General features: G+C 39.8%; 1 protein-coding gene and 1 non-coding gene across 2 annotated transcripts in view; both read right to left on the bottom strand.

Annotated features, from left to right (window-relative positions):
- Fbxo33 (F-box protein 33) overlaps positions 1–9845 on the bottom strand; it is a 41989-nt gene extending 32144 nt beyond the window's left edge. The window contains exon 1 of the mRNA XM_026411331.2: positions 8324–9845. Within this exon, the coding sequence (XP_026267116.1) occupies positions 8324–8937 (614 nt within the window). The 5' untranslated portion in view covers positions 8938–9845. The remainder of the gene's footprint in view (positions 1–8323) is intronic.
- Positions 9846–9936: 91 nt separating this feature from the next.
- Trnag-ucc (transfer RNA glycine (anticodon UCC)) lies at positions 9937–10009 on the bottom strand. Its single transcript has one exon. It is a non-coding gene; the product is annotated as a tRNA-Gly (tRNA).
- Between the last annotated feature and the right edge of the window lie 1318 nt (positions 10010–11327).

The raw sequence follows: 11327 nt of genomic DNA on the forward strand, positions 1-11327 counted from the left end.
AATTACTCCCACCCTTAAGCTGCAAGCTGTTCCCAACACAGCACCCAGTATGATTATTTCGAAATATCAGTTCATGCTACTCCTCAGCTCAAAATGCTTTGATGGTCCCTCATTTCAAAGTAAAAGCCAAAGTCCTTACAGCAGCTTACAGATTTTCAAATAATTTTTCAGGTCTCTTGCTTTATTGTGGTACTAGGGCTCCAACCCAGTGCCCTGCATGCGAGGTAAATGGTCTATCACTGAGCTACATTTCCAGACCTTTTTATTTTGAGACAGGATCTTGCTAAGTTGCCCAGGATAGTTTTGAACTTTCAGTCCTCATGCCTACCTTCCCAAATACTTCAGAGTACAGGTATCTGCTACTGTGCCTGGCTCACTTTCTCCTTGTGAGGCTAACTTCTTCTATACCTTACTGCTTTCTTTGCTGTCTCTCAAATATGCCAGTAATACTCCCATTGCAGAGTCTCTCCAATTACTACTTGTCCTGGCTAATATCACTATTCTCAGAGAGACACACGGCTTGGTCCCTCCCTTTTTTTCAAATACTATTTCAGCAGTTAAGACCTTCCATAATGTATTTATTTTTGTACAGAAACATTTCTTCCTACCTCTACCACTCCCATCTCCTTTCACTGTGTTATTTTGCTTCATAGCATATATTACCAACTGATATACTATATACTTGTCATCTTTTCCCACTAGACTAACCTCCATGATAAAGAACTTTCTGATTATTAGCTGTATCTCCAGTTCCTACAATAGGGACTGGCATTTGGTGTATTTACCTTAATTTATGAGAAAAACTAAAAAGTCAATCTAGCTACAACTCATTTATCACCGATGTCACTTGCAGACCAGTTTTCATTTATATTATACAATAGGAATCTCTCTAAAACAATACATTTGCCGGAAAACTATAAATTCTTTACTTATACCCTATAATTTTTATTCTTTTGGGGGGGTGGAGGGTTTTTCACTGTGTTGCCCAGGCTAGTCTTGAACTCCTTGGTTCAAGAAATCTTCCCACCTCAGCCTGTCAAATACCTAGCACTAAAGGCTTACATTACCATACCTAACCTGTATTTGTCTTTTCAACTACAGTTACTGAAAAACATGCAACTTAAATATGTATATTAAAATTCCACTGAAAAAATATTTTTTGTTATGATTTATATATGAGGTGTCCTCCAAAAACTTAAAAGAGTTATCGCAGGAAGGTCCAGAGGTAAAATGATTAGGAGAGCTATAACCTAATTAGTCCAACCTAGTATGAATGTACTGAATGGGTGGTAACTGTAGGCAGCAGGGGCATGGCTAGAGGTGGTGGGTCACTGGGGGCTTGCCCTTTGAGGATTTTTCTTTCCTGTTGCCCCTCCTATTTACTCTGCTTTCTGGTTGCCATTAACTTTGCAGTGCTCTTCTGCCATGCCTTACTGCCATGATATTCTTCTCATCTTGGGCCCATAGCAATGGAGTCATTTAACCATAGATCTAACCTTTGAAACTATGAGCCAAAAGAAACTTTTCTTTCTCTAAGTTGTTCTTGTTGGGCATTTTGATGACAGTGACTAACATGTTTGCTTTCTTTATAACATAAGAATTTCCCCATTACAACTTTTAATAGTCTCAGAAAAACCAATTTAGGCAAATTCTTTGAAAACTATTAACCAACCATGTACTCAAGAAATACTTCTCAAGATTTAATTGCAGAGGGATAAAAATCCTTAATTTTCCCCTCAGATTCCAGTTGGACTGTTTAGTATAACTAAGACACAAAGCATCTGAGATCTCAAGCATTAAGATTTTGTTTTTCTTCTGTTGTTCAAGATTGGGGACTTTACCTATGGCAGTGTATATTTCTGTTCATACCAGAGAATCCAAAATTATTTCCATGATGTAATAAGAATAGTGGAAAAATGCAAACTGGACTTAATATAGATAATTCTAATTATCTATGGAAACAAGGAATACAAATGAACCTGTTTTTTTTAAAAAAGATACTCATAAATAGATTAAAATCTTTCCCAATGCTAAACAAGATTATGAATATTTTTTTTTCTATTTCTCAAATAATAAAAAATAATAATTACATGAAATTCTCTTGGGTCAATTCTATTTTTCTTAACCCACATTCAATGTGAGTGTTTTCACACTGACATAACACTTTTTTAAAAAATTTCCCTTTTGGTGGTGCGGATTGTACTCAGGGATACTCAACCACTGAGCCACACCACTAGCCCTATTTTGTATTTTATTTAGAGACAGGACCTCACTGAGCTGCTTAGTGCCTTGCTTTTGCTAGTTACTTGAAATATGGTTTGTGGGATGAACCAAATCTTTAATTTTATTTAATTAATAAAATCTAAATAACTACATGTGGCTAGTGGCTACAATACTGAATAGTGCAACATCAGAGCCCAGAAATAAGTCACTGGCCTGTAATAATATTCCTTATTAGCTTTATTAGGATCCATTAACTAAACCTATTTCCCAGAATTTATAAGTTCCATATAAGAATCACCACCACCCCCAAATCCCAAAAAGTTACATATGAAAGGTATATTTAAATACAATTAACATTGAAAATTATTTTTTAACATACTATCAAAACATAATTTTATCAATAAGGAGGTCAAGAAAATCGAGCAAGTCTTGCACATATGGTGCAACTCTACACTGGGCACAGAGAAATGAAAAGTTGTGCTCCATTTGTGTATAATGAATCAAAATGCATTCTGCTGTCATGTATAACTAATTATACAAAAAAAAAATAAAAAAATCCACAAGAACCAGAAAAAAATGGAATGAGTCTTAAAAAGAGAAATGATGAAAAATATTTCCTTCTTTTTCTCTTACATCTAGTCAGCAAGTCCTCTTGGCTTTACAATTCCAAATTCATCTACTTCTTTCCACCTCCTCTGTCTCTACATTAGTCCAAACTACTATCATCTCTTATATACATTACTGCCATTGCTTTCCAACTAGTCTCCCTGCTTCCTCTCTTGCTCTATTCATTATATGCTACAAAAGTGATGATCTTAATGCAAATTACATTTGTTATTCTTGTCCTTAAATTTTTTAAAATGCCTTCTATGCTTAGAATATATTTCAAATTCATTCCACATGTCATATAACCCCATTCCTCCTCCTTTCTTCACACTGAAGCTCATCATGACACTGTTCTCATACTCATTGCTATGGTCCTGTCAGACTTTCCTAGTACTCCTACTGGTCAAAAATTTGTCTGGTGTAAGATCTTTGTGCTAAGAATGTAATTTGCTCAGATCTCTCAATGGGCAACTCTTATCATTCATGTTACAACTCAAATATCCTTCTCAAAAGAGGTTTTCCTAGATCACTATCTACTGTTGCCATCTAATCACTATTACATAGTTCTCTTTTATCATCAGATTTTCTGAAATAACCTTTTATTAAGTTACTTGTTTCTCTCTTCCTCCTCTAGGATGTAGATTCAGTGAGAACAGGGAGCTTTTCTTAACTGTATGATACACAGTAGGCTCTCAATATTTCAGGAAAAAAACCCCAAGTTTTCTGTAACTGTCACCTTAGATTCTATATAAACTGGTGAAGTTGGTGGGAGTTCTTCCAAGACTGTCTCAGGGACAATATTACATTAAAATGGAAAGGTTTAATGACTTCACCCAAAAGCTGCTCAATAGCTTCATTTAACAGGAAAAAAAAAAAGATATTTAAAAAATCTTTTCTTTTTTTCCTTTACATTTTATCCTCCTTTTATCAATTTCTCAGTGATCAGAAGAATGCACCTATGGGAATGGGGATGTACTTCAGTGGTAGAACAACTTTCTAGTGTGCCTGAAACCCTCGGTATGATCCCTAGCAATGCCAAAAAAAAAAAAAAAAAAAAAAAGAAAAGGAAACAAAAAAAAAAGAATGTACCTATAGAGAGAACTCTAAACCCTTTCTTAGCAGCCCTTCCAGGAAGTTAGTTTTTTTAGACTCTCTTCTTAATGACCTTGAAGTTATCCCTAGGAAACCATATTAATATATCAGTTTTTTAAAAATATATTTTTAGTTGTTGATGGACCTTTATTTAATTTATTTATTTATATATGGTGCTAAGAATCAAACCCAGTGCCTCACATGTGCTAGGCAACCACTCTACCATGGAGCCACAACCCCAACCCTTCTATGTTAGTTTTAAGGTAAGGAGTCTGTGGGATTGCATAGTCTCACCTCACTTCTCTAACTGCTACTTGGGCAGTGTAGACTAAGAAGATTCCCAACAAACTTATTTAATCTGTAAATGGGCTTTTTAAGGCAATGAATAATAATAAGAAAGTCAGCTCCCAAAAGTGAAACGCTGTTCCATATACAATTTATTATCTCTGATGAGGAAAAATATTTTAAGAAAAACAAGGCAGTTGTACAAACTTTCAAGGTACTTCCTAACATCTTAGATAGTAATCTGAAATGTCCAAAAATTTTAACTTATTTATAGATGTACTATTAAGAGATCTTGTTACTGTGTTTTGATAGACTGATATTGAGGAAATAATACAAAGCTAAGATTTTTCCTTCCTGTGTATGTCAAATCAATAAGATAACAACAACAACAACAACAAATCAAAGAATTGTTAGTATTTTTTTCTGTAAGAAGGTGCTATAGTTTGAATCTGAAATGTCCTCCAAATGTCCATGTGTTAAAATCTTGGTCCTTAACCTGTGGCACTATTGTGAAGTGGTAGAAACTTCAAGACTTTGGGCCTAATGGGAAATTTTAGGTCCTGGGCACATGCCCTTGAAGGGGATTGTGGGACTCTAGTTTCTTCCTTTCTTTCTCCACATCCCAGACATGAGATGAGTGGCTTTTTGCTCTATAGTTGCTTCCTACCATGATCAACTGCCTTGCTACAAGGCCCAAAAGCAACAGGTTCCAACAGTCAGGGACTGAAACATCCAAAACTGTGAATCAAAATAAACCATTTCTCTTTTTAAATTGATTTATCTTAGGCATTTGCTGTAGTAATGGAAAGCTGACTAACAGAGGGCATAGAAGCATAAATTGAAATGTTCAATTTACACACATGTAACGAGAGATGTAATCTAGAATTTTAACAGGAAATCAACCTGTTCTGGCCGTTTACAATATTCATTCTTTTAAATACCCTAATTTAGCATTTCATTAAAAAAAGGCTTATGTAAAATATTTTATACAGTCCAGAAAAACATAAACTAGATAATGACAATGTGCCTGTGGCTACTGTGAAAGAATGTGTTTTCAGCAAGTGAGTCTATTAACATAAATCTTATGAATCACAGACTCTTATTTTTCTTAATTGGTCTAAAATACAGCATTTCAAGTTGATACTCAACATGATAAGCAAATTAAAAACTATAAATATATTTCTGAATTTGTTATTTTATGGTACAATTTTTTGGAGAACTGTGAAAGAAATTCAGCCAATTGAACCTATCATACAATTGATTGAGTCCTTACTGTATTTCTGTTTTATATATCAAGTGATAGGTGTCCTAGCCCCTTGTAAAGAAGGGATTTATGAAACACAAAGGACTGTTTTACCTTCTAAGAGCCAGTTCTACACCTCATTTGTTGTTCCTAACACCTAGGATATCAGTATGGCAACCATAATCATTCTGACAATGAATGTGAGCAAAACAAAATGCCAATTATCCTTGCTGAAGATCAGTACCCTTGAAATTTCCCACAATTTAAGGTTACAGTTTTTGTTCTTTTCTTGAAGTACATGAAATTATCTGGAATAAAACAAAGTAACAGTCTGGATTGTATGAACTGTATAAAGCAATTTAGCACAAAGCCTGGAAGCACAATATTTATGCTCTGGTATAATACCCTTTTCCAACTTGTAGAATTGCAGAAATTATAAAGCAAAACCACTACAAATTTAAAAAGAAAAATATCAAATGTTTATATAGTTACTAAATGTTATGGTTTGGAAAACCAAAATGCCACTAAACAATGTTATTATACACTATGCTTCAGGTCTTTAATTGAACCTGATCTGATGTCTGTAGTTTATAATTACAGAAAGAAATATTAGGCTTTCCCAGATTTACTAAATAATAATTTGATTTAAAACATTTTCAGATTTGTTAAAACTTAAAGGAAACCAGTTATGTCTATATTTTTGATAGCTGGATTAATACTTCCAGTATTACTAGAGCAACAAGACATTTTCAAACATAAAAGGCATAATTTATACCTAAATTTATAAACTTATTTTTAAAAACTCTTTGACCAAATTGTTATGTGCATGTTATAAATATGACATTCATCACATTCATCACAATGAATCCCATTATTATGTAAAATTAAATGCAATAAAAATGCAATAAAAAACTCTTTGAAATATCCTTAGTACAAATAATATAATTATACTAGTTTAATTTCAAACACATACATGAATATGCTAACAAAGCAGCATCACATGTAGGTAGCTCCATTCCTATAGTAGACAACAAAAAAATCTTAAAATCAGGATGATAGTCTTCTGTATTTGTATAGAGGTGACTGCTGACATAGAAGAGCAAGCATAGGTGGCCTTACAGACAAGTAGATTGGGATGCTAATAATAGTAGTAGGGGTGAGGAAGAGGTCAGGAGAATTAAACAACAAAGGGAAGATGTGATATGCCATTATTTGCCTACATAATATTATTCATCCATCCATAGGTCCAAACAGTTATTAAAATGCTGAAAAGAAAGTAGGCACTGTAAAATGTTAGTTTTTACTTTGACCAAAGTCACGCATTTTTTTTGGATGGTTGCACAGAAGGGCTATATGATTTCAGAACAGACTTAAACTCCAATCTTGGTTTATCAGTGAGTTTGAATCTTTCAACTTCTGGGTCAGTTGGTCCTCTAACTTACACGTACAACTCTGAGAAAGAATCTCCAACTTAATCAATACCAACAGCCTAATAATACTTAACCGACTCTCTTGCAAGGTAAAATCAAAGTAAGTAAATGGAATGTCTTCATGTAAAAAGCTGTGGAAATACACAGGCCACTGGAATAATAGAGCCATGCTCCAGATACAACTTGGTGTTATAATGCTTATCTCTTGACTTCTGATCTGGACACAGAATTATGGAAATATCTATGTACCTATAATATTTATATAAATTCACAATTAACCAAGGCCTGCTCTCAATCGTCTTTAGCACAAATGCTGGCAGTGTGTTTATTGCAAAAGGAAGAATGTGATTCTTGGTAGAAAAATAATGCTGCATGACAATGTGTATACCACCTGACCTTGTAAAGCATCAGTTTCGTTTCTATAAAACGGGATAACAATCAAACCCTGACTCATAGGGTTAGTGAGAAGCTCAAATAGGAAATGAATTTGAAAGTACTAAACCATTATTACTATGTAAGGTTCTCCTTTTTTCCCCTGAACTTTTGAACTTTCAATTTAAAAGAGGTTTAAGATCAAAATATTCAAACGTAGGAAATACAAACTAATAGGGTTTGGAAAGGGTGAAAGAGAAATAAATTTACCATCAGGATACTGAGTTAGAACAGGGGGAGTAAATAGCAGAATTATAGTAAAGTCCTGTTGCAAACCCAGAAGAGTTTCATGCTTATCCATTGTAGACATGGGCCGGCCATGGCACCTCCATCCCCACCCGCAAACTATACTGTGTTAGGCTTAGGTGAATCACTGCGGACAAGTTCAGTCTGGAGGTGCACTGCGGGAGGGGGGTGGGGGTGGAGGGCGCTGAGGGGGGTAGACTTCCAATTCTGACAATCACCTCTCCCCCAATACTTTCAAAGAACACTCCATTCCTCCTTCTCTTTGGATCTGGTCCAGCCTATTTGAACAATTCCAGGTGAAAAAAAGAAAAATGACTGTTAAAAACTTCTTTTAGAAGGACTCTGTAACTATGGAACACCAGTAGCACCATTACTCCTTCCCTACCATCATATACTTCCAATGGTAAGGTTCAGTGTCTGAAAACCGGGTTATGTTTTGTTTCTCCCACAGGCCTTACCCTCCAAGTCTGACTCTCTCATGTATGAAATGAAGAATGATAGCTCCTGTCAGCCTCATCCCACCTCCACCAAGAGGATGAATGAGACAGTGCCTGGAGTGGTGTCTGAAAAACACTTGAGTCCATCGCTGTAAAGTGTCCCATTATGCCCTCTTGCCTTAAGAAAATCGTCCTGTTAGAACGGACATCTTCACTGAAACAAGCAAGGCTGAAGCGAGCTTGGCGCGTCCCACAGAATCTATTTCGGGGAGAAGGGAAGGGGGTCCGTCGCCAGTCGGGAGCGGGGACTGGGCCCACCAGAAACCTACCTGTTGTTCCGGATGCTGACCAGCACGCACAGCACCAGCTCCAAGTAGGTGCGCAGCACTTCCAGCCAACTGGTGGAGAGCTGCAGGCCCTCGACTTCTTCCCCTCCAGTTCCCGAGTCCGCGCCACCTCCGTCGCCAGGGCCGCCGCCTCCGCTCAGGTAGTTCTCCGCGGCGAACTCAACGCGCAACTCTCGCACGAACCAGCCGCACTTGCGCATGAGGAATTCGAGCCGGGGCTGCTCCGCGGGCGAGACGCGGAGGCAGATGCGGAGCTGAGGCCACAGAGCCGGGTAGAAGAGGCACTCGCGCCAGTGCGAGCAGGAAGCCGAGGCCCGCAGCCGGTCCGGCGCGGGCAAGAAGGAGAAGATATGCACGATCAGCTCGCTAGGTAGCGACGCGGCGCCCGCTGCCTGTCCGCACAGAGCCATCCGGCCCCGCCGCCGGCTGTCGGCTCCCGGCCGCCCCCGCAGTCCCCGGAGCAGCCCCCGTAGCCGTCGCAGCTGCTGCAGCCGCAGCCGCTGCCGCCTCCGCCGCCACCGCGCCACTCGGGCGGCCCCGGCTCGGGTTCGAGCTCCCGGCGGTCGGGGCTGCGGCACTGACAAGAACAACAACATCAATGACAAGGAAGAAGGGGGCGGAACCGTCGTGGGTCTCGGCGGAACCAAGTGGAGTACAAGTTGCGGAGAGGGGGAAAGGCCCCTATGTAGGTGGCCTGCAAATAGCGAGTCGTAGGTCTTTCAAACTGTACTCACGCGCGTCCAAGGCCTGCCCAATCTGTAACTACAAAACCCTCGCTGGTACTGTCTAGGGGCCCGGAAGTAGCTGGGCTTACCGTAAGGAAACGACAGCCCTCCCCGCGCCTGGAGGCGGAGGCTGGGCAGTGGTAGGAGCTGAGTTTGACGTCACCCGTGGTGGGAGGAGCCCGGTGCGAATGAGCGCGACTTCCGGAATGAGGATGCGCCGGGTTGCCGGTAGGGAAAGGGAGACGCGGCACGTGACTCCTGACGCACGGAAGCCAGGGGCATTGAGGGGGCGGGGCGCTGGAAATCGGGACACTAGATTCTTGGTCCGAGGCGGTAGAACTTGGGCGGAGTGCTAGAGATCTTGAGACTTCTTTTTGCACGTTTCTTACTTGCTGCGTTGCGGACTTTTGAGCCAAAGTGCCCACTTTCAGGGTCTCTTTCAGTGGTCCCACTTGCCAGAATATTAAGAATTTCTGAGATTGCATTGCTGAAGAGAAGCAGGGGGACTTGCAGGCTAACCTGCACAGGAGGTGCCCGAAGAGGAGAGGCGGGGGGCGGGGCAGGGCCTTGGGGGGCCCGGCGGCCACGAAGCCTATAGGAGGCCCCAGGCGGACCTCCTTCACTCGGACTGCACTGGTGGATTTCCCCACGCCCCCAGTGTAGGGAAGGAGCGAGGATAGCGCCACCCTATGGTTTTAAAGGGGGAGAAAAAAGTGGCAAATGAATCTGGGATCTGCTGATTGCCAGTTCGTTCTCCAGGGCCTGAGGAAGGGCCCCAGTTCCTGCTACTGAGATTTGAAGGCCCGCCCCCCCCCCCCTTGAAAAATTTGGGATGATAGCCCTTAAGGGGAGGAGCTTTTTTTTTTCCTTTGGTGGTGCTGGGGATTGAACCCAGGACCTTGTGCATGGAAGGCAAGCACTCTACCAACTGAACCACATCTCCAGTCAAAGGAGAAGAGTTTTTGAAATACTGTCCCCTAACCGCACCACAATTTGAGAGTTACATGACTGGTTGAAAAGGAGCAGTGAAATCAGAAAGGATTAAGTGATTTTGTGTAATAATTGAGGTTTGCTCTGGGTGGGGGCTGCCTCTTCAATTAGAAGAGCCACATCCGCCTCCAAGCGTTACCTGTGATTTGAAACAGCTACATTTTCCTGCTCTGTACCTTAAGAAAGCTAGATGTTTTTAGCCCTTTTTGGGCAAAGCTCTCTGTTCATGACTCATTGGGTTGTCAACAGTATTATGTTGTTACCTCAGAGTTTTCTTTACAGTGCCTATTTTTCTTTTTTTAAAGGAATCCTGTAGGTCACTTCTCAACTCTTGCGTGCAAGAGTTCTGTGTAGTTATATTTTATGAATATTTAACAAGCATTTAGTGGTAACAGCAGTGAATTAGGAAGTTAAGGCTTGGATTTTAAATTTAATTCTTTGAAGTATTTTGAAGTGACCTTTAGACATCTAGATCTTTTAGTTAGTTCATTGTATGTCTATGAAACATATTCCTGTATAAAAAGAATAAACTCGTGGGCTGGGGATGTGGCTCAAGCGGCCCAGGTTCTATCCTCAGCACCACATACACACAAAGATGTTGTGTCCGCCGAAAAATAAAGAATAAATATTAAAATTCTCTCTCAAAAATAATAAAAAATAACCTCACACTCGGCAAAATTTCAGTATTGTCTAATATTCCTTATACAAATTTGGAGTTATTTTCGGATTGTCTGTTGAAGCTGCTTTCTCCCAACCAGGATCCAATTAAAGACCACCTTTATATTTGGTTGTCTATATCGTCTCTTTTAATCTAAAAATTAAAAGTTTTTTTGGGGGGAGGCGGGTACCTGGGATTGAACTCAGAACTCAGGAGCAGTTAACCACTGAACCACATTCCCAGCTCATTTTTGTATTTTCTTTAGAGACAGGGTCTCACTGAGTTGCTTAGCATACTCACTAAATTGCTTAGGCTGGTGTTGAATTTGCGATCCTCCTGATCTTCCTGCTTCAGCTTCCCGACTGGCTGGAATTACATGCATGCGCTGGTTTAGTCTTTTGATTGTTAGTGTTCACAATTCCCACAATTTTTTAAAATTGTTTTATTCTTGGGAGATCTTTTTTCTTTAAGTTTATTTATCTTTGAGGCAAGCACTCTGCCACTGAGCCACAACCCCAGGCGGCCCCCCCACACACACACACTTATTTTTAAACTGATTTTTTAAAAAGACCAGGCTAATTGCCTGAGATGGAATATCTTACCTTCTGTACTT

Source organism: Urocitellus parryii, chromosome 6, assembly GCF_045843805.1.
Source record: "Urocitellus parryii isolate mUroPar1 chromosome 6, mUroPar1.hap1, whole genome shotgun sequence".
NCBI lineage: Eukaryota > Metazoa > Chordata > Mammalia > Rodentia > Sciuridae > Urocitellus > Urocitellus parryii.